The sequence below is a fragment of the Pleurodeles waltl genome, chromosome 4_2 (assembly GCF_031143425.1).
Source record: "Pleurodeles waltl isolate 20211129_DDA chromosome 4_2, aPleWal1.hap1.20221129, whole genome shotgun sequence".
NCBI lineage: Eukaryota > Metazoa > Chordata > Amphibia > Caudata > Salamandridae > Pleurodeles > Pleurodeles waltl.
This window is the reverse complement of record NC_090443.1, coordinates 53,982,786-54,007,170: the sequence shown is the minus strand read 5'-3', so window position 1 is coordinate 54,007,170 and position 24,385 is coordinate 53,982,786. Positions and strand designations below refer to the sequence as shown.

Genomic DNA, 24,385 nt, shown 5'->3' with positions numbered 1-24,385 from the left:
GTTGTGTCTTTTTATTGGTGTGTGAGTTTCTTATTTTGCTATATGGTGTTGTTAAATGCTTCATGCTAAGATCCTTTACTGAGCCTTACTGCTCACAGCCACAGCTACCCAGGGCTTAGCTAAAGTTTAAGTAAACAATACTGTTCTTTCCCAGAAAGATCTCTGCAAGTTTACACCTCTATGACGCTACTTACCCCTATCGTATAGTACACCCAGTCACAGATGGAAATACCACTGTGACATAATTCAAGGTTTTGAGGTGAATCTTATTGGAAAATGGCCAGCAAATAGGGAAGAGTTGTGGCCTACTTTGAAACTGGTGAACTCAAGTTGAGACCTTGTATATTTTGACCTGATGGTCATGTAAAACTGTAAATTTCGTACTTGTATAGCGCACTACTCACCCATTAGGGTCTCAAGACGCTGTACACATACTGCTGTGGAACCCCTCCTGGCTTTTCCCTGTGAGGTGCCCACTCCTGGGCAACTTCCAAGGTGAAGCCAGGCATCCCAGTGCTGTTGGGGCCATTGTGGAGATTAAGCAAGCTATTGCCCAGAGTTACACCCATGAATTAGATTAGGCACCGATGCAAGAATGATCAGGTCTGAGGAAATTGAGCCCAAGCCCTGCCGAGGCGGGAATTGAATCCTGGTCCCAGGCCAGATTTCTGCATCAGGGTCTGCTGCTCTAACCATTGAGCCACACTTTGCCACTGTAAAGAGCTCTGATGCTTTTGGGCCAAGTTTCTGCTGTATAAAACTTCAAAAAAAGTTATGGAATGGATAAAGTGTTAGAAGAGTTGATACAAATTGTAAAGTGTGCTATGTAAGTGTACTAATTAATGAACAAACGAAATTTGGTAGTTGAGCAGCCAAATTAATTGTTTTAAATGTTTTAATACCACTGCTGTGTCCCACACCTCCAAAGGACTTGACATCTTCATGGTACTGACAGCACCATGCTTAAACTGTTCCACACCAACCAGTTTTCACTGTCCTGTTACCTGTACTCAGGGCCACTGGAATTATGTGGCAGAGGAGCACCAAATTATCCTGCAGGGTTCATTTCATTATACAGCAAGAAAAGGCAATTTATGCAACATAATGTGGCACTTTTTTGCATTATTAATTCATTATTTTCCAATTTTCACACAAGGTAAAATTGTCTTGCAAAGATTTCACCTCATTAGTACCAGTTTAGCAATCAAATACAGAAATAAGCAATTGAAAGAAGACCAGTCTTCCACTGCGCACAAACACATCACTACTGGGCATATTTAAGAGCCCCTAGCCCCACCGGAGTGTCACTTTTAGTGACACTCCAGTGGTGCTATGCCCTGCACCGTATTTACAAGGTGGCATTAAGCCACTTTTTGTGGCTTAACGCCATCTTGTAAATAAGACCCCCTTCACACGCAGCACTTTGTGTGAAAGGGGCGCGCAATGGGTGTTGCTCTGGGCATGCCACAGCAACACCCTTTGCATTTTGACACTGCCCCAGATTTATGAGTTTTCGTAAACCTGAAACAGCGCCAAAACCTATAGCCACCCCAGGGGTGGCATTAGCATGGCGCAACGAGGAGAAATGCTTTAATTTCTCCAACTATTTTGCTCTTTCTATGTGTGCTGCATTCTGCAGCACACATAGAAAGAGCAAATCGTATTTAAGATTGTTTTTGTGCAGGAAGGTGTTCCTTCCTGCACAAAAACAATCTCCCCTTCAACAATCTCCCCTTCAACGCAGCGATCCTTGCACCATGGCGTAAGAGTGGCTGGGTTGGTGCATGGCAGCAAATTAATCTCCAGTGCATGGGGAAACACAGGGGTGCGCCATTATTAATTATCTATTAAACATGGTGCATCCTTGCGTTGTGAAAATGACGGTGCGCAATGCTGCTAAATTTGGCGCATCGCCACTCACTGTCATTTTCTCTTAAATCTGGCGCTACGTTGTTAGTAACCTTTGGTCTATTTCAACTAAAAATAAAATTGTTTGCAGATTATGCAGCAGATGACGGACTATATGTCAAATCCATAAGGTGAAAAAAGAATCCACAGCTGCAGAATCGCATAATTTCAGTTGCCCTCCCGATACGCTATTATCATTGCATCTAAACTTCCAACGTGTTCCCCCACACTGCTGACCTCCCCTCCACTAACGCTGTATCCTGTTTTGTCTCACTGTCAGGACCAGGCGTTCCTCAGGTCTCCGTGCACAAGACGCAGGATCCCAGGGGTAAGTCATTTCATGTACCTAACCTACTCCTACCTGGTAAAACAGGTTGCAAAACTCCCTAGTGCAAATTACATTTACTGTGATGTGGAAATTTCACAACTGAATAAAACTTGCATGCAGCATTCCGTCGGAGGATCCAAGGTTTCTTTTTTAGCCCCCTTGACAGAATCGATGATCACTTATTTCACAGCATTACAATAGTCATCATCATTTACCATTTGAGGAGAATGCTAGAATTAATCTGAACCACTGCTAATTTCTATTACGTTGTAGTCAGTTCCTTTTTAGCTTGTCTGTGTTACATACTTTGTCATAGTTTGTAACAGCGCAAATGACCTAACACAATGAAATGGAATGTGCTTACAGCAATTATCAGTTGTTCAAATCAATGTAAGGGTTGATGCTCTTTAACTACAAATTCTTATTTTTCTGTAAAAAACTTATCAGAATTCATCAAATCCTCTCATTGACAATTCTGATTTTATTGTGGTGACCTGAGTAGTTGATTCTCCTAGCCCTAGCATTGGTCAAAGACAAGAGTTATTCTTAGTGGTATCAATAAATGTATCTTTTTCCCAGGAGTGGTGGCAGATGAAGTAATCTGTGCCCTGTCCATGAAACACATAAGATCTCACTTCTAAGCTAATGTGCTCTGTAAGGTTATTATCCAACAGCTAAAATAAGAGCAAAGTGGAATTTGATATCTTACAAACCCAAATAGTGGTGTATGTAATGTGTTCTTAGTTGTCACGCCTCACTTGGGATGCGTAGCATTTTCAAGCATTCCCAGATATACAAGTCAGGGAATGCTCTAACATCCATGGGAACACCCATGTTCCACCCATAGAATGCCTCCTATATTGAAATGTAATGTAACAGAGCACAAGCAGCTGTTGATCCAGCACCTAGCTATGTTTCTAAATCCTAAGTCCTATGAATCTTTTCTTTCTCTGTTCCAAGGGATGAGGAGTCATATGTTTAAATTTTCTCTGTAAATTACAGTGTAGCAGCTAGCCATGCACAATAAATCTCAGGAACCCAATACATTTCAAAGATTTTTATTTAGGCTGAAAATCAAACTTACATATATGCATCTCAAACTCATAGTATATATGTACAGAATCACCAGAGGAGAATCCAAACGTCGCACGATATGAAATTTGAACACCACCAATTCAACAGCGAGAATGTTGAAAATAAGGAAAACCTTTGATGTGTTAAATTAAAATCAAAATTTTTCTGCCTAAACATTTACTCTAAAATCCTAACTACTCTAATATCTATAGGGTTTCAGAAAGAAAAGTGGCCAGCACTGTAGAAGTTTCTATCAAGAGAGGTGTGGCGGCATCAAGCCACACAGGAGTTAAAGTTTAAGAGATATATCTCAGTGAGGTCTTCTCTCAGCAAAGGACAGAGGGAATCTGAATGCTACTGCCAACTAAACCACACTTAAATCGTAATTCTTCCAAAGGTTATCTCATAGGCAAATACCTGTGCTGGGTTGTGTTTTGGCATTCAGGTAGAGGTACCACCTCAAGCATCTGCCAGCGGATGTGGCTGAGCAATCTGTGGCTGTGGTGGAGGCCAAATCAAGTGATGAAGTAGGGTTGCAGCATGTCACTGGCTGTGGCAGAACCCTTGGCTGGGGTTGCGAGGAAACGTCAGCAGTTACAGAGATGAAGCAGGCTGCAGGCGAGCTTGAGGTGATACGCTCTGGAATCAGCTTCTCTGGAAGTTTTTATTGCAAACGTGTCTGAAAATACGAAATAAGCCCGTTACTCGACTCCATGAAGCTTATGCATTAAAATATAATTAAATCTCGAGGACAGATTTGGAAAAGTGGAAAACCATCATAGACGCCCAGCATTTTTGTAGGAAGAGACCTATCTTTTAATTCAGGACCTTTTTTCCTGATCCTAATGTCAACAAGCAGAAGCAAACTATGCATTTCACTTCCACTTCACTCTCCATTTGTTCTTATGGAACTAAGGGCCAGATGTATCATGAAGGCCTTTTGCGATTCGGAAATAGTGATTTTTAAGAAATCGTAATTTCCGACTCTCAAAATGCCATGTATCACATTTGCGAATCGGTAATAGCGATTTCTGAAAAATCGCAAATGCTATTACTGAATCGCAAATTGCGATACCGGCCCCATTCGCACCTATGTGCCTGTTGGCCCATATCTGCGAATTTTTTGCATTTCCAAAATTGCGATTTCTTAACCAGAAATCACAATTTTGTAAATGCAAAACCCCGGGGTGCTGGGGGCGTAAGGCCCCCTCTGCTGCACCCCGAAATTATTTTTTGGGACATGTAAGGTGCACACATGCCAAAAGGGCATGTGTGCTTTACATGTACATTTTAAAAATGCATTTAAAATGCATTTTTTAATTTTGCACATGGTTACCACCAGGTTCAACCTGGTGGTAAATAGCGATTCCTAAATGCCCAAATCGCATTTAGGAATGGCTTCATACATGTGCTAAGAAATCGCAAATAAGGAATCCTTATTTGCGATTTCTTCTTTAGAGAGTCGCAATTTGCGACTCTCTAAACAGGGTCGCAATTTGAAGGAATCACTATTTTAGCGATTCCTTAAAATTGCGTTCAGAATGTCTTTCATACATTCTGAACTGGCTTTTTGTATTTGCAAACGGGCATTCGCACGGTTTGCGAATGCAAAAAACCTTGATATATCTCGCCCCATATCTAGAGCTTCTATCAGTAACGTGCTCCAATTTATTTTGACTGGATGAAACGTATTGCACTGCCATCTAGCGATAAAATGATGAAGTGGAGGCTTTCCAATAAGCTATAGGCTGCTCCGACTAGGGTGACCAGGAAATAAACATTTTCAGACCGATGTGTGCAACCTTCCTACCTGAAGGATGTTTGCAGTATGGATTGCTGATATTGACTCTGATTCCATCCTCTGAATGTGTGACAATAATGGATGCATAACTGAAGGCGTGTAGGTTACAGTTCATACATATTTTCAACCAGAGGTCGAAGTGCAATAAAAAAAAAGTATTGGAACTGTGATGCTGCTCGCATGGGGAGGGGGGTTAGTGAGCGTGAAGGCGGGATTAAAGCTGTGACTAAAAAACAAATATTCTGTAACTTTTTCAGTCTTTCACCTTTAGTAACTATATATGAAATTACACAGAGATCGAATGTAAAAAAGTGCAAGGTAAGTTTATCAGTTGGAGATAACAGTATAAGATAGGCTGCCACAAAATGGACAAACAGGTTTAAGATTAAAAAAGTGCTTCAAAAATATAGATTTTAGTAATACCCAGACTGTACTTGGTACATTTATTTTATAACTATCCTTTAAAAGCACACATATCACTGCTTAGTAGGTAACTCCATTACAATACCACCGAAAAAGAAAAAAATCTGTTATCAGGAAGCTTCAAGTGATTCCATCAATTAAACCCAATATTGGTTTCTAAGCACCCTTTAAATTTTGCAGTTTATCCAGTTGCCCAAATTTACATTTCTTTCAGGCAAGCAAACACCCTAACAAGAAGGCTTGTTTTTTTGTTTAGCTGTCTTCCCCTCCATCGTTGCATTATTTTTCGGCAAGGGGAGATTAGCTAAGATTTACAAGAAGCTGAACGGAGGACGTGATTCGAGCCAGGCCCCTCGTTTTACATGGTCGGCAGCTGTATCCACTCGGTCGTATTCCTTCCCATGAGAGGTCCTCTTGTTTTGGGCTCATGGTTCCACAAACACCCCGAGTTAAGCCAGGCGTTTGACTCGAGCCTGGCTTGAGCTTTCTGTGACTCAACATTTTTTACGTTTAAAGCACCAAATCTTAGTGTACGTTTCTTCACAAGAAGGGAAAGAATTGAAATTGGCAACTATTTTTACTGGAGTGTGGAGGAAGGGGTCTCACCACAAGGAAATGCGTTTGCAAGTACAAATAACATGAAATCACACTAAACACTGACCCTAAAATCAATACACAGTGGTGAAGAAACAGCGAAATAAACGGAAGGGCAAGTCACTATTTGAACTAAACATGGACATCGATTTACCAAAATGCTGGGGGTAGCAGCAGTGACATCACACAGCTTTTGACACCAGTGACATTACAGGAAGTAACCTCACTTGATCCTTGGCCCTGATACCATTATATAAATTGACATAATGGATATTAAAAGTGTAGGAACACCTCCCTCACAAAATAGGCACAGGGTTAATGCAGTTAACATAGTATGAAAAGCATGTGCAGCAGCAGTGGGAGCATCCTTCTCAAACCACGTACAGCACTGGGAGCAAAGAGCAGTACAAGCCAACCTCACAATTTAGATGCTGCAGGGGCAACAGCTTTGGAAAACTCCTTCACATATAAATGGCACAATGTATATAACAGCAGGGCAAGTCTTCTTTACAAAATTGGCAGGACAGTCATCAGTTCACTAAAACTGTTCGCTCTATGGGCAGAACTAAAGGGGCAGGTGTAGAAACCTGTATGAAGCAAGTTATGTGTCATACCTTGAGGTAGAGCTTGCTTTATAGCTATTAGCAGATAGCATTTTATAAGGGTAGAATGAAAATCACAAGCTGCAAAGTGTAGTTGAATAAAAAGTTGTTTGGTGGAGTCCCAAATGACATGGGGCCACTGGTATTTATGTCTGTGCATCTAACAATACTGAAGTGTGCCAGGCATGGAGCTTGATTTTTATAAAAGTAGAATACCATGTTGGATTGGCTTCCATAAATGTGTACAGGATTGGACTGAGACAGAAAATAGGGCCTGGCACCAAAATAAAAGTGACCCCCATTAGCAAATCAGAAAGCTAAACAAATGGCCCACATTATGAAACCTGTGACAGTTTTGAACTTGTAATGACCTGCTCTGTAGGTGTACTGCAAGATATGTGAGACTGCATGCATTTGTGCTTGTTGTAGGGAATGTTTGTGCTAATATCAGGAAAATCAACAGTAAAACTAAGTCCAGCGGACCATAAAACAGGCCCATGAGCAGCCAGAAAAATGGCGCACACACTGACCTGCCAGTCGAACCTTGCGTGATACTGCCAGATTGCCCTATAGGCAAGTCCAATCCTGAATGTGTATCTTTACAATGCAAGTATTGTACCAGTAGCAGAGCTGGGAGCTTTAACATAGTGCTTCACAGTGATCTGGTCAACATAACTAAAACACCCAATGGCAAAGCCAAAAGGTCCCGCCTAGGTAAGCGCCGTTTGCTTTGGCAATTTGTTAAGCCATATTGTACCCCAGTGTGGTGGCTCTTTCAACGTAGCTAAAAGTTAATGGTGTGGAGTGTCGTAGAGTGCCATAGAATGGAGTAGGGGGAGTAGAGTGTTGTGGAGTAGAGGGTAATAGAGTTCAGTGGTTCAATGTCAGACAGTGTCGTATAGTGCAGTATCGTACAGTGGAGTGGCATAGAGTGAGGTGGAGTGGGTTTGAGTGGATGGAGGTAGAGGGGTGGATTGATTGGAGTAGAGTGGGGTAGATTGGAGTGGGGTAGATCTGGGTGGATTGATTGGAATGGGCTGTATTAGAGTAGAATGGGGTGGATTGGAGTAGAGTTGGTGGGTTGGTGTGGGATGGTTTAGAGTGGTGTTGGTTGGGTTGCAGTGGGGTGAACTAGAGTGGGTTGATTGGATGGGGTGGGTTGGATTGCAGTGGGGTGGATTGACCTGTGGTGGGGTGGATTGGACTGGAATGGGGTGAGTTGGAGTGGGGTGGATTGGATTGGAGTGGGTTGGAATAAAGTGGGAATTGGACTGGAATGGGGTGGATTGGACAGGAGTAGGTTGGATTGGACTTGAGTTGGTGCATTGGATTGGAGAGGTGTGGAATGGGTGGTGTGGGGTAGATTGGATTGGAGCAGAGTTTGATTGGATTAACGAGTATTGGAATGAGGTGGGGTGGATTGGAATGGAGTGGGGTGGGGTGGATTGATTGGATCGGTGTGGATTGGAGTAAATTGGACTGGGTGGAGTGGGTGGGCTGTATTAGATTGGCGTAGGTGGACTGGATTGGAGTGGGGTGGGTTGGATGGGATGAATTGGATTGGAATGGGGTCGGTTAAAGTGGGGTTGATTGGACTGGGGTCAAGTGGACTAGCGCGGATCGTACTGGAGTGGGGTGAATTTATTTGTATTGAGTGGGTGGATTGGGGTTGGGTGGATTGGATTGGGATGGATTGGATTGGATTGGGGTGGGTTGGATTGGATTGGGGTAGGCTGGATTGGGTGAGGTGGATTGGATTGGAATGGGGTGGATTCGATTAGAGTGGTATGGATTGGATTGGGTTGGGGTTGGTTGGATTGGGGTGTGGTGGATTGGACTAGGGTGGGGTGAATTGGAGTGAGGTGGATTGGACTGAGTGGGGCAGATTTCTGGAGTGGGGTGGAGTGGGGTAGAGTTGATTGGGGTGAATTGGATTGCATTGGAACGGGGTCGATTATATTGGAGTGGGGTAGATTGGAGTGGGGTGGATTGTATTGGAGTGAGGTGATTTGGATTGGTGTAGGGTAGATTGGGTGAGGTGGACTGGATTGGAGTGGGGGGATTAGGGTGCAAATGGGTGGGATGGATAGGAGTGGTTGGGTGGATATGATATGGGTTGGGTGATTTGAATTGAGGTGGCTTTGACTGGAGTGGGGTAGATTTGTGCAGTAGGGAGGAGTTGATTGGGTGGAGTGGGGTGGACTGGATTGTAGTGGGGTAGATTGCAGTGGATTGAATTGGACTGGATTGAAGTGGGGTGGTTTGGACTGGAGTGGTCTGGATTGGAGTGGGGTGGATTGAATTGGAGTGGGATGGATTGGAGAGGGGTGAAGTTTGGATTGATGTGAGATGGATTGGATTAGAGGGGTGAATTGGAGTGGGTTAGATTGTGGTGGATTTGAGTGGAGTGGGGTGGATTGGATTGGTGTGGGGTGGCTTAGATTGGTGTTGGGTGAATTTTGGATTGTGTGGGATGGTTTGGACTGGAGTGGGGTGGATTGTGGTTGACTGAATGGGAGTGGGGAGGATTGGAGTGGGGTGGATTTGATTGGATTGGGGTAAAGTGGATTGGATTGGTATGGGGTAGATTTGATTGGGCTGGATTGGGGCAGGACAAATGGGATTGGGGTGGATTGGTGTGGGGTAGATGGGGTGGATTGTTATGGAATGAATTGTGGTGTACTGCCTGATTATGTGTTAAACCATAATTTTGGAAATTACAAAATAACAAGATAATTATCATCTTTTGAGAACAGCGTCCACAAGCAAGAACAAAACAAAACATGGGTGTGAAGTGAGAAAAGAGGACTTGGCAAAATAAAAGAACTTTAACTGTAGAAAATGAGATTTTGCAAATGTGTTTGTCCTGCTGGGCATGCTTTTGCCAGTCACACTCCTCCTGTTTGCATGGCACTAAAAGTTAACAAAAAACAAAATAATACCTCAGTCACGTTGGGAGCAGCGGACCGGCTTTGAGTAAGTTTAATCAATCAGTGCTTGGGCCCTGTTTCACAGAAAGGGATAGAAATGATGCTTGGCCTCCAGTGACCCAAGGCTGTAAAGAAAAGTGCCACACAACTCAACAAATGGTAAGCAGTGGGCAGGCTTCAAGCCCTTTTCTGTTAACAATAGTGTCTCGCAAGCAAGATTCATGCACTAGCAAATGTTATAGCAGGCTGAACCCTAAAAATAGTTGCATGTTAAAGATAATTTATTGAATTAATCTTTGTAAGGCATTTGGCCAAGGGGCATTATTTCTGTGGCTACTTCACCAACATGTTATTGGTGAATGAATGAAATGAGAAAGTACAGAAAACCTGAAAGTTTGGTGTGAGGTAAATTCACTGCCAGTCCTTGCCAACTTGACTCCTGGGTTAAAGACAGATAAGCCATGTATATTCAAACAAACATTGCCAAAGTCAATAGGCTTTACCTATAAAAGAGCTACTGGCTCTGGAAGTGTGTTTTTGCCATGTTGTACACCAGTGTGACTTCTGTTCACCATGGCTAAAAGTTAGTGTCATGGTGTGTCGTAAAGTGGAGTAGAGTGTTGTAGAGTGGATTGTTTGGAGTATAGTGTTGTAGAGTGGAGTAAGGGGAGTAGAGTGTCATAGAAGTAAGTAAAGAGGAGTACTGTTCAGAAATTCTGTGGAAGAGATTGTCATAGAGTGCAGTGCCGTAGAGTGGAGTAGTGTAGACTAGGGTGGAGTGTGGTGGAATAGGGTGGAGTGGGTTGGAATGGATTGAGGTAGTGGGGTGGATTGAATTTGAGCAGTGTGGGGTGGATTGGATTGGGATCAAGTGGGGTGTATTAAGTGGAGTGAAGTGGAATGGAATGGGTGGCAAGGATGGGGTGGATTAGAGTGGGGTGGGGTGGATTGAAATGGGGTGAGGTGGATTGGCTTGAGGTAGGGCGGATTGGAATGAGGTGGATTAGCTTGGATTGGGGTGGTTGGATTGGATTGAAGTGGGTGGAATGGATTGGAGAGATAGAACTGGTGCTGGGGTTAGCTGGATTGGGGTAGGGTGAATTGGACTGGATCAGGGTGGAATGGATTGGAGTGGGGTGGAGTGGTGAAGGGTGGGGTGGATTTGATTGGATTGGAGTTTGGTCGACTGTGGTGGCTTGGATTGGCCTGGGGTGGTTGGAATGGATTGAGGTGCATTGAATTGGATTAGATTGGGTGGATTGGATTAGAGCGGGGTGCATTCGAGTGGAGTGGATTGGATTGGAGTGGAATGGAATGGATTGGAGTGGTTTAGGTTGGGTTGGAGTGGAGTACATTGGATTCAAGTGGAGTGGATTGGAATTAGGTCAATTGAATGGATTGGATCGGAGTGAGGTAGATTGAACTGGGATGGGGTGGATTGGAGTGGCTGGAGTGGATTGAACAGGGTGGGTTGTATTGGGGTGGATTGGAGTAGGGAGGATTGTACCAAGGTGGGGTGGATTGCACTGGAGTGGAGTGAATTGGATTGATTGGGTTGGATTAGATGGAGTGGACTGGATTGCACAGGGGTGGATTGAAATGAGTGGATTGGATGGGGTGGATTGGATTGGAGTGTAGTGGACTGGGTTGGGGTGGGGTGGACTTAAATTGAGTGGGGTGGAATGGAGTGAGGTGAGGTGGATTGGAGTGTAGTGAAGTGGGTTGGATTGGGTTGGAATGTTGTGGATTGGAGTGGGGTGGATTGGATTGCAGATGGGTGGATTGGATTAGAGTGAGGTAGATTGGATTGAGTATGGTGGATTGGATGGGTTGGGCGGACTGGATTGAAAAATGTGGACTGGATTGGGGAGTGATTGGATTGGGGTGGGTAGATTGGATTGGGGTCGGGTGGATTGTAATAGGGTGTATAGAATTGGAGTGGTGTGGTTTAGAGTGGGGTGAATTGGAGTGGGGTAGAGTGGTGTAAAGTAGGGTGAATTAGATTGGATTTGAGTGGATTTGTTTTGAGTGGGGTACACTGTAGTGGTTTGGATTGGACTGGATTGGGGGTGGATTGGATGGAAGTGGACTGGATTGGTTGGAGTGGATTGGAGTGGGATGGATTGGACTGGAGTGGGGTGGATTGGACCGGTTTAGGGTAGATTGGGTTAGAGTAGGGTGGATTGGAGTAGGGTGGGCCAGGTGGATTGGAATGGAGAGGTATGGATTGAAATGGGTTGGAGTGAATTGCATTGGGTAGTGTGGATTCAACTGAGGTGGATTGGATTGGGATAGAGTGAGGTGGATTGAGTTGAGTGGATGGATTGGAGAAGAGTTGGGTGGATTGGAGTGGGGAGGATTGCACTGAGGTGGGGTGGATTGCACTGGAATGGAGTGAATTGGATTGAGTGGGTTGGATTGGATGGAGTGGACTGGATTGCAGAGGTTTGGATTGAAGTGAGTGGATAGGATGGTGTGAATTGAATTGGAGTGGGGGGACTGTATTCGGGTGGACTGAAGTTGAGTGGGGTGGAATGGAGTGGGGTGAGGTGGATTGGAGTGTAGTGGGGTGGGTTGGATTGGATTGGAATGTTGTGGATTGCAGTTGGATGGATTGGATTGCAGTGAGGTGGATTGGATTGAGTGTGGTGGATTGGATGAGGTTGGGTGGATTGGACTGGAAAGTGTGGACTGGATTGGGGAGTGATTGGACTGGGTGGGGGGATTGGATTTGGGTAGGGTGGATTGTAATAGGGTGGATTGGACAGGAGTGGGGTGGTTTGGAGTGGGTTGAATTGGAGTGGGGTGGAGTGATGTAGGGTGGATTAGATTGTATTGGAGTGGATTGGAGGGGGATACACTTTAGTGGTTTGGATTGGACTGGATTGGGGTGGATTGGATTGAAGTGGATTGAATTGGTTGGAGTGGATTGGAGTGTGGTGGGTTGGACTGGAGTGGGGTGGATTGCATTGGATTAGGCTAGATTGGATTAGAGTGGGGTGGATTGGAGTAGGGTGGGCCAGATGGATTGGATTGGAGAGGTATGGAGTGAACTGGGTTGGAGTGAATTGGATTGGGTAGAGTGGATTCAACTGGGGTGGATTGGATTGGGGTAGAGTGAGGTGGATTGAGTGGAGTGGGTGGATTGGAGAAGAGTTGGGCGGAGTGGATTGGATTGGAGTGGGGTGGATTAGAGTCAGGTGGCTTGGAGTGGGTGAAATTGATGGGGTTGACTGGATTTGATTGAGGTGGATTGAATCAGGGTATAGAGAGTTGGATTAGGGTGGATAGGATTGGCATGGATTTCATTGACGTGGGGTGGATTGGATTGCAGTGGGTGAATTGGATTGAGTGGGTTGGATAAGTTGGGGTGACCGAACTGGAGTGGGGTGGATTGGGGTGGGTGGGTGGGTGAATGAATGGATTGGATTGAGTGGGTGGATTGGATTGCAGTGGGGTAGATTGGATTGAAGTGAGATGGGTTGGATTGAATGAGGTGGAGTGGATGGAGTGGGGTAAATTGGAGTGAGGGTGGCTGGATGGATTGGATTGTAATGGGGTGGATAGAAGTAGGGTGGGAGGATTGGAGCGGGTGGAGTGGATCAAACTGGAGTGGGGTGGATTGTGTTGAGGTGGATTGGGCTGGGGAGGATTGCACCGAGGTGGGGTGAACTGCGTTGGAGTGGAGTTCATTGGATTGAGTGGGTTTGATTAGATGAGGTGGACTTGAATGCAGAGGGGTGGATTGAGGTGAGTGGATTGGAGTGAGTGGATTAGATGGGGTGGATTGAATTGGAGTGGACTGGATTGGGGTGGACTGAAGTGGAGTGGTGTGGAATGTAGTGGGGCGAGGTGTACTGGAGTGTAGTGGGGTGGATTGGGTTGGAATGTTGTGGATTTGAGTGGGGTGAATTGGATTGCAGTTGGGTGGATTGGATTGGAGCAAAGTGGATTGGATTGAGTGTGGTGGATTAGATGGGTGGGTTGGGTAGGAGTAGTGTGTATTGGGCAGAGTGGATTGGATTGGGGTGGGGTTGTGTGGATTGGATTGAGTGTTGAGAGGTCAATTGCGTTGTGGTGGGTGGATTGGATTGGGGTGGATTGGACTGCAGTGGAGTGGAATGGAGCAGGGTGGATTTCATTGGGATGTATTGGATTGGAGTGGGGTGGATTGGACTGGATTATATTGGATTGGACTGGAGTCGGGTGGATTTTTTGGAGTGGGGTAAATTGGAGTGGGATGATTTGATTGATGTGGATTGGTGTGGAGTGGATTGATTGGATTGGAGTGGGGAGGATTAAGGTGGTATGGAGTGCAGTTGATTGGAATGGAGTGGGGCAAATTAAGGTGGATTTGATTGGATTGTATTAGGTTAGATTAGGTTGGATTGGATTGGACTGGGATGGATTGGAGTCAGTGGGTGGATTTAATTGGAGTGGGGTGGGTGGATTGGATTGGAAAGTGTGGACTGGATTGGGGAGTGATTGGACTGGGGTGGGTGGATTGGATTTGGGTAGAGTGGATTGTAATAGGGTGGCTTGGATAGGAGTGGGGTGTTTTGGAGTGGGTTGAATTGGAGTGGGGTGGAGTGATGTGGGGTGGATTAGATTGGATTGGAGTGGATTTGATTGGAGTGTGGTACACTGTAGTGGTATGGATTGGAGTGGATTGGGGTGGATTAAATTGAAGTGGATTGTATTGGTTGTAGTGGATTGGAGTGAGGTAGATTGGACTGGAGTGTGGTAGATTGGACTGGAGTGGGGTGGATTGCATTGGATTTGGGTAGATTGGATTAGAGTGGCGTGGAATGGAGTAGGGTGGGCCTGATGGATTGGATTGGAGTGGTAAGGATTAATCTGGGTTGGAGTGAATTGGATTGGGTAGAGTGGATTCAACTGGGGTGGATTGGATTGGGGTAGAGGTGGGGTAGAATTAGTGGAGTGGTTTGGAGTAGAGTTGGGTGGATTGGAGTGGCATGGATTGTAGTGAGGTGGATTGAAATGGGGTGGAGTGGATTGGGTTGGGATGGATTGGATTAGGGTGGGGTGGATTGGAGTGCAGTGGATTGCATTGCGATGGGTTGGATTGGAGTGGGATGAATTGAATTGGCTTGGATTTGATTGGATTGGTTTGGTTTGGATTGGATTGGATTGGACTGGAGTGAGATGGATATTAGGGAGTGGTCTGGAGTGGGGTGGATTTGATTCAGGTGGGTTGGATTGGAAAGGGGTGGACTGGACTGGAGTGAAATGGACTGGATTTGAGTGCTGTGAATTGTGGTGAATTGGAGTGGGTGGATTGGATTGGAGTGGGGTGAATTGAGTGGAGTGGGTAGGAGTGGGGTGGAATGGAGTGGGTGAATTGTATTGTGTCGGTGGTTTTAATTGGAGTAGGGTGGATTAATGTGGTTTGAGTCAGGTAGATTGGATTGGAGTGGGGTGGGATTGTTTAAGGTGGACTGGCTTTGACTGGAGTGAGGTGAATTGGACTGGAATGGGGTGGATTAAGGCAAATTGGATCAGATTAGGTTGGACTGGATTTAATTTGATTGGACTGTATTGGATTGGATTTGAGTGGGGTTGGTGGATTGAATCAGAGTGGGATGGATTAGGTTGCAGGAGATTTAATTGTAGTGAGTGGAATGGATTTGAGCGGGTGGATTGGAGTAGGATGGATTGGAGTGGAATGGATTGTATTTGATTGGAATATGGTGGATTGGAGTAGGGTGGATTGCAGTGGGATGGGTTGGATTGAAATGGAGTGGGTTGGAGTGAGGTGGGTTTGACTGAAGTGGGGTGAATTAGAATCAGTTGAGGTGGATTGGATTGTAGTGGAGTGGATGGCAGTGGGGTGGATTGGTGTTGTAGTGGGGTGGATTGGATTGGTGTGAGGTGGATTGGATTTATTTGGAGTGGGGTGTAATGGGATGGATGGTTTGGGGTGAGGTGGATTTGATTGGAGTGTGATATATTGGTTTGGTCTGGTTTGTTTTAGGCTGGATAGGAGTGGGGTGGACCGGGGAATCGGTGGATTGGAGTGGGTTGGATTGTGGTGGACTGGAGTGGGGTGGATAGGATGGATTGGAGTGAGGTGGATTGGATTGGAGTGGAGTTGACTGGATTGGGCTTAATTGGAAGGGGTGGATTGGAGTGAGATGGACTGTTTTGGAGTGGAGTGGGGTGGATTGCATTGGTGTGGGTAGGACTGGATTGGGGTGGTTTGGATTGAGTGGGGTGGATAGGCCTAAAGTAGGGTGGATTTGACTGGAGTGATGTGAATTGGTCTGGAGTTATTTGGAATGGTGTGGGGTGAGGGAGACTGCACTGGATATATTGGTTGGATTGGAGTGGGACAAATTTGGGGGGAATTGAATTGGGGTGAGTTTGAAGCATTGGTGTGTGGTGAATTGGAGTGGATTGGGGTGAGTGGTTTGAATTGGAGTGTGGTGGAGTGGATTGGATTGGTCTGGGGTGAACTGGATTGGTTTGGGGTGGATTGGTGTTGAGTGAGGTGGGGTGGACTGACATGCATTGGAGTGGGCGTATTGGATTGGAGTGTGTTGGACAGGGGTGCACTGCACGATTGTGTGTTAAAGCATATTTTCAGAAATCACACTTATGAACGAAATAATGTTGCTATGCAATATTTAGAACAAGATAATTGGCATATCTTGAGAACAACACCAACAAGCAAAAGCAAAACAAAACATGAGTGCAAATTGAGAAAAGAAGACTTGTCAAAATAAAAGAAAGTCAACTATAGAAAATAAAACTTAGCAATTTTGTTTGTCTTGCTGAGCACATTTTTGCCAGTCACAAGTTTTCTGTTTGCAAGGCAGTAAAAGTTAAAAAGAACAAAATAGTACCTCAGTCACGTTCGGAGCAGCGGATGGGCACTGATTAAGTTGAATCAGTCAGTGGTTTGTCCCTGCTCCACAGAAAGGAACGGATATGAAGCTAGGCCTACTTTGACCAACTGAGAGACTGTAAAGAAGAGTGCCATGCAAACAAACAAATGGTAAGCAACGGGTGGGTTCTAAGCTCCCTTGATTAACAGTGGTGTATTGCAAGCGAGACACATGCACTTGCACATGCTCTTGCAGCCTCAACCCTAAAAATCAGCTCAGGAAATAAAACAAACTCTGTTGCTGATGTGCATATCTGATTTCGAAATTCGTCCTCCTACTAGGGAGACTATTATGTTCCACTCTTCTCCACGAGAAGCCATCTACAGCCCTTCAGCCCTTCTTTATTTGGCAGGTTAGCTATGAGCGGTGTTTTTTCATTTAGAAGCGCCTGCGTTGCGAGAATACATATGTGTATCTTATTAAATAGAAAGCAGACTAACACCAGTGGTTATAGAAAGGAAAAAGAGTTAATCAAGTTCATAAGCATCCTGTTTGCCTTTTGTTATTGTTTTACTAATCTGGACGCAAGGGCAGGTCAAGGGGCAAGCAAGGGTCGCAGATGCGACCCTGGTGACACCTAAATGAGATACATTGAACTATACCTAAACGTGGTAAATTTCCTTCCAGTGAAAAATCCAGTAGACGTGAGTGCCGTGGAGCAAACGTACACATGGAAAAGTGAAAAAAGTACGTTTTCTAAACAGAACTTATTTTGCTTTGATGAATGCTCTGAAAGCTAAAACAATAAAGCATAAGTAGAGCTATCTCTACCTACCACACATCACCTTCTCGGTGAATCGGGTCTGCGGTACGTAGATAAATATGATGGCAGGAGTATCTGAGCGTTTCGAATCGAAAGGTGATCCGTAAAACATTAGCGCCCTCTAATGGAACTTTAGTAGCCAGCTCTTGGGATACTAAAACTCAATACAGCAATCATGTTTGTACCACTGGAGGCCTGTACAGATGCTGCAAGCTCTCAGCCTTACTGCAGTAACGAGTAGAATTGGACAAGACAACAAAGTAACCGGGAGAGCCGTGCCCAGGGTCTGGCTTGGCTCTAACAGCCCGTGCACGAGACGAACCCTGAAAATATTTGTCATATAAATAGTTCAATAAACCTCCTATCTACCCATTTTGCCTCCCACCCATTAATTCATTTCTCTTTCAACATACTGTTTTATTATTCCAAAAATCCATTTATATTCTATCCATCCATCAGTCCACCTATTCATACATCTGTGCTTTTATTCATCCATTCACTTTCACCTTCCCACTCATCTGCCTATCTAGCCTTTCATCATTCCATCCATTCAATGACCAATTTGTTCACACATCGATCCATCCATCCTTTCACTCTTCCACTATTTATCTGTACGCCCTTTTTTCCATCCTTTCATCCACCCCTTCATTCACCTTTCTTTTCTCCATCATTTCACAAATTGATTCCTTTTACCCTCCATCCAACCTTTCATCCTTTCATCCCTTCTTTATTGTTTTCACCATCTTCCTTCCTTTCACTTTTCTTTCCCAGGTTCTAACATCCTTTATCTTCATATCTCATATTACTTTTCTATCTCATTTTTCTTCCTCCACTCACTCTACGTGGTTCTCTCTTTGATCTTCTTGAATATATTCATATTTTTTTTCTCTCTCTCCTTCCATGTTCTTTGCACACTTAGCAGCTCTTGTCCCTCACCCCTTAATCGCTCACTGCTCTTCTTTTAGACAGTGTTCTGAGCCTTATAGGTGAAATGTAAAACGAATTAGTTGTCAGTGGAACCCAGGTTACAAGAGCTTCGGTGCAGTGGCTACTCCGACTTAGCTGCTAAAGCAGGGGGGTCTCTGTGCCACTGAGCATATTAAACCAATGCATTGAGAGGTATTTATTAAAGGTGATAGTTTCAAACATAATCTTTGAAACATTCCTGCCCCAGCCACCAACCTGACAACAATGCCATTACTGAACTTAAAAGTAAGTTGCGATATGTAGCATAGATCTTGAAGAAATATTATAGTCTATTAAATCAAACCTAACAAGTTTTTGTAGAGCAAAATTGTGACCACGTATTTAAAGTCTTTCGCAAGTGTGACAATGAAAAAAAAGTGACTCTGTGAAATAAAAGAATTGCCTGAGTTTACATACTTTGGTCAAACAGAGCTGGATCCGAAGTTATCTCGTGACATACCGTGCAATTCAGCCACAATCTGCGTCTCTGGCTCTCTGCTGTTTTATATCAAAGGTCGCTACTCCGTGTTTAATGTTCGGCACACTAGGTAGCAGGCAGAAGCCACATGAAAGTTCAGCTCGTTTTGGGCGTGAGGCTCCAAGAAGACATCAAGCTGAGCCAGAGACAGCCATCTGGCTTGAGCCTGGCCCGGGCTTTCAGTGGCTCAGCCACTACCATGAGGAGAAACTGCTAGCTGATTTCATAGAATTCCTTCGGTAGCAGATGGTGCTCTCAGAAAGTCACATTCTATAAGAGGAAGTAACATTTTCCAATAGATTTTTGACTTTGTCATTCAGGTTGCTGACCCTTTGAAAAGGCTTTACTTCAGAGGGACTCCGGTGCAAAGCTCCCAGAGAATGTCTTGTGTGAAATCCAACCTCAGGTAGACCAGCTATTTTTTCACAATTGTAGTCACAACATTAACAGGTCCTTGGCTTGGATGCTTCTGAAAATAAAACATGACTTACCTTTTACCATTTCACCAAAGGACTGTTAGAATTTTAGGGCCAGATGTAGCAAGCCGTTTGCATGTCGCAAACTGCAAAAAACGCAGTTTACGCCATAAACGGCCTCCCGCGATGCTCATTCCCAAATTGCGAGTCGGTACCGACTCGCAATTTGGGAATGCGACTCGCAAATAATAAGGGGTGCTCCCTTCCTATTTGCGACTCGCATCGCAATTCAGACTTGCTTTGTGACCGAGAATGCGGTCGCAAAGCAACTCGCAGTTACCACCAGTGTCACACTGGTGGTAACTCATTTGCAAAAGGGAAGGGGTCCCCACGGGACCCCTTCCCCTTTGTGAATGTCGACAAAAATATTTTTTCAGAGTAGGCAGTGGTCCTATGGACCACTGCCTACTCTGAAAAAACGAAACAAAATGGTTTCGGTATTTTTTTCATTTTGCAACTCGTTTTCCTTTAAGGAAAATGGGCTGCAAAATGAAAAAAAACTGCTTTATTTAAAAAGCAGTCACAGACATGGAGGTCTGCTGACTTCAGCAGGCCACCATCCCTGTGAGTGCAGGGACTCGCTATGGGGTCGCAAAAAGTCATTAATATTAATGAGGTGGGTCTTTGCGACCCCATAGCGAGTCGCAGAAGGTGTCTGAGACACCATTCTGTATATGCTTTTGCGAGTCTGAAATTGCGAGTCGCACCGACTCGCAATTTCAGACTCGCAAAAGCATATCTTGCTAAATCTGGCCCTTAGTGTCTTCAAAGGTGCACATACTGAATCTATATGTTGACTCTCTATGTCAGTAGGGTAATAAATAGAGAAAAAGCAGCGCTTTTACCTCTTCACTGATAGCTCCACCCAGGGCTGAGCTCTTTTTTGGCTATTAGGGGTACTTTGTGCTTTGGGCTCCGTAACGTTTTGTCCACATAAGGTATCCATGCCAAATTTGCATCCTTTTTTCAAACATCCTGGGGATTCTAAGATACCCAGAGTTTGTGGATTCTCCTGACAGGGACTGAGAGATTAGACAAAACACAGCTAAATTGTAGCTTTTTTGGGAAACATGGGGAAAAAAGTAATGCAGAAGAAAGCATCTGTTTTTTCCCTGCAAATGGCATCAATGAGAGGCTTGCAGTGCTAAATTAACCATCTTCCCAGCTTTATGGAACAGGTCAACTTGAATCAGAAAACCACATTTTTCAACACAGTTTTGGCACTTTACTGGAACATCGCTTGTTTTTCCTCTTTTTTGTGCTTTTAATCTCCTTCTAGTTAGTGGTAGAAATGGGCGTAAAAACAATAGTGGATCCCAGAAAGCTATACATTTCTGAAAAGTAGTCAAAATCTTGAATTTAGCAAAGGGTCATTTGTGTAAATCCTTCAAGGATTTCTAAAAAAAAAGTAACAGTTGAAATAAATAAAAATGAAATTGAGTTGAAAAAAAGTGTCTACATTTTCATCTGTAACTTCTTCTAACTATGGCAGATTTTCAAAAGCTATGTACCGATAGGTCCACCGGACCCTTCTGGTTGTGGGGATATATAGGGCTTGTAGGTTTACCAAGAACCCTAGGTACCCAGAGCCAATAACAGAGCTGTACCTTGCAGTGGTTCTTCTTTTCATTGTGCACCAGTTATACAGTTATTCATTTGGTAAAATATAAAGAATGAAAATTAGGTATCAAAGAAATCTATGTATTTCCGAAATGGGCACATGATATGGAGTTTAGTAGTGTTTTTTTGCACATCTCTGAATTTGGGTGTACCCATACTAGCATGGGAATTAGAGGAAATTTCTCATAATGACTTCTTTCTCACACACTGTCATACATTTGGGAGGCACAAATGCAGAAAAAGACAATTGGTAATAGCACTTGTTCTACTATTGTGTGTTCCCCTAAGTCTCCCAATATAGATAGTACCTCACTTTGTGGCTAGGCCTAGTGCTTTTGTCAAGGAACAGCCCAAAATGCAATGTGGACACAGTACATTTTTTTCCAATAAAAAACTGACCCAATTTTTGTAATGTACCTAGCTGTGGATTTTGATCTCTAGATGAGGACCTAGGAAAATCTAGAAAACCTGTACATTTTTTAAAGCTAGACACCCAGGGGAATCCAGGTTTTGGTGACTTGTATGGCTCTCGCCAGGTTTTGTTACCCAGAATTCCTTGCAAACCTCAAAATTTGTATAAAAAATCAAATTTTCCTGACATTTCTGTGGTGGAAAGTTCTGGAATCTGAAAGAAACCACAAACTTCCTTCCACCCAGCAGTCCCCCAAGTTTCCCAATAAAAATGGTACCTCACTTGTGTGGGTAGGCCTAGTGCCCACAAAAGGAAACAGCCCAAAATGTAAAATGGACACCACATTTTTCCACTGGAAACTGTCCCTTTCTTTGCAACATGCCTAGCTGTGGATTTTGGGCACTAGCTCAGCCGTGACCTAGGGAAGCCTAGCAGACCTGTAACATCTTGAAAACTAGACAGCTAGGGGCATCCAGGATGGGGAGCAAGTGGTTCTGTCACAACATGGACACATCAAATTTTTCCACTGGAAACCAACCCAATTTTGCAACATGTCTAGCTGTAGATATTGGGCCCTGGCTCAGCTAGCACCTAGCTAAACCTAGCAAACCTGTATGTTTTTGAAAACTAGACACCAAGGGAAATCCAGGATTGGGTGACTTGTGTGGCTCTTACCGGATTCTGTCACCCAGAATTCGCTGCACACCTAAAAACTTGTGTAAAAAACAAATTTTTCTGATATTTCTGTGGTGGAAAGGTCTGGAATCTGAGGGGAGCCTCAAACTTCCTACCACCCGGCATTCCACCAAGCCTTCCAATAAAAATGGTATCTCACTTGTGTGGGTAGGCCTAGTGCCCGTGACAGGAAACGGCCCAAAACTCAATGTGTACACATCACATTTTTCCACTGAAAATGGACCCTTTTTTTGCAACGTGCCTAGCTGTGTATTTTATGGACCTAGCTCAGCTGGCACCTAGGGAAGCTTAGCAAACCTGTACATTTTTAAAAACTACATAGCTAGGGGAATCCAGGTTAGGGTGACCTGTGTGGCTCTAGCCAGGTTCTGTCACACAGAATCCCTTTCAAACCCTAACGTTTGTAAAAAAAAAAAAAAACACAATTTCCTGGCATTTCTGTGGTGGAAAGTTTTGGAATCTGAGGGAAGCCACAAACTTCCTCTGACCCAGCATTCCCACATGCCTCACAATACAAATTGTACTTCACTTGTGTGGGTAGGCCTAGTGCCAGCGACAGCAAACAGCCCAAAACGCAACATGGACACCACATTTTTCTACTGAAAACTGTCCCTTCCTTTGCAACATGCCTAGCTGTGGATTTTGGGCCCTAGCTCAGCCCGCACCTAGGGAACCCTGCAGAACTGTACATTTTTTAAAACTAGACAGCTAGGGGAATCCAGGATGGGGAGCAAGGGGTTCTGTCACACAGAATCCCTTGCAAACCTCAAAATGTGTCTAAAAAACACATTTTCATGAGATCTTCGTGCTGGAATGTTCTGGAATCTGAGGGAAGCCACAAACTTCCTTCCTACCAGCATTCCCCCAAGTCTCCTGATGAAAATGGTACCTCACTTGTGTGGGTAGGCATAGTGCCAGCGACAGGAAACGGCCCAAAACGGCCCAAAACGCAACGTGGACACATCACATTTTTCTACTGTAAACTGACCCTTTTTTTGCAATGTGCCTAACTGTGGATTTTGGGCACTAGCTCAGCCAGCACCTAGGGAAACCTAGCAAAGCTGTACATTTTTAAAAACTAGACACCTAGGAAAATTCAGGATAGAGTGACTTGTATGGCTCTCAGCAGGTTCTGTCACCCAGAATCCCATGCAAACCTCGTAATTTGTCTAAAAAACTAATTTCTGTGATGGAAACGGAAGGGAGCCACAAATTGTGTACCACTCAGCATTCCCCTTGGCCTCGCTATAAAAATGATACCTCACTTGTGTGGATAGGCCAATTGCCTGTGACAGGGAAGGGGCAAAATTATGTAGAGTTTAAGGGGGAACCAACGTAGGTCCAAAAGGGCAGTTTTTAAAAAATATATGTTTTTAGGCTGACTCTGCTGTGGGTACCCACACAAGTGAGGTATCAGGTTTATCGGGAGTCCGAAGGGAATGCTGGGTGGTAGGAAATTTGTGTGGTTTATTTCTGTTTGTGGAAGAATATGGCAAAGAAATGCGAGGAAAATGTGTGATTTTAGTCTGTAGGGAATCATGGGTAGGAAAACCTGTTGGGATCTATGAGAGATGCATCACTCTGTACATCCCTTGCTGTCTAGTTTTCGAACATATCTAGAGTTGGTAGATTTTCTCTAGACAAGAAGCAAGTACATTACCAAATGTCTGACTTCTATGACATCCCAAACACTCAAAGTGTGAAAAAATGCCATTATGGTTTTGTTAAAAAGACCCCTCACCCACCAACCCAGTTGGTGGCATGCTTCATCACTGGGGTCCCACCCGAAACACCTAGTGCGTCAAGGGTGTGCTTCGAAGCCTGATTACAACAGAGCAGGTTTCTTTCGTGAGCTGAATTCACAGCTGAGAGTAGAAGTGCAATAAAGTTGTCCTTTGGTTACCCACCAATCTGGCATGTTTTTAATCATGGTAACCTAGGACAAGGGTTAAGAATACTGATTTTCTTAATTTCCATGTTTGAAACATCACAGAAGTAAGAGACTTGATAGCGTGCTCGCTTTTTGTGGTTGTTGATAGTAATTTTGGAAGGTGAGCGAGCTCTCTACTCTCACTCTCTAAATTGGTACACACACATACTGGTTGTATTTGGCACAACGGTGAGTGGTGGTTAAATATATAAAATTGTATTAACAAGAGATTTCACAAGAACGAAATGCACTGTTAATAATTGAAAGGTCAAAAAACTGAACAAAGGACTCAGCTTGTGAACTGTAAAGCTGCGTCAAGGCACCAACCACTTTAAAGTTCATTCACACCTTTCATACGTAACACACACAAGACCATTCAAGCCGCCAGCTGATGGCCCAGCACATTATAACACTCACATCAACAGACAGCGCCATTCAACAGCCCATCACTTTTATACGCCCACATTCCTGACACA

At 44.2% G+C, this 24,385-nt stretch overlaps 1 protein-coding gene across 1 annotated transcript in view; it reads left to right on the top strand.

Annotated features, from left to right (window-relative positions):
- LOC138292187 (inactive dipeptidyl peptidase 10-like) overlaps window positions 1-24,385 on the top strand; it is a 392,581-nt gene that overhangs the window by 197,139 nt on the left and 171,057 nt on the right. The window contains exon 16 of the mRNA XM_069230625.1: window positions 2,189-2,236. Coding sequence (XP_069086726.1) covers window positions 2,189-2,236 — 48 coding nt within the window. The remainder of the gene's footprint in view (window positions 1-2,188; window positions 2,237-24,385) is intronic.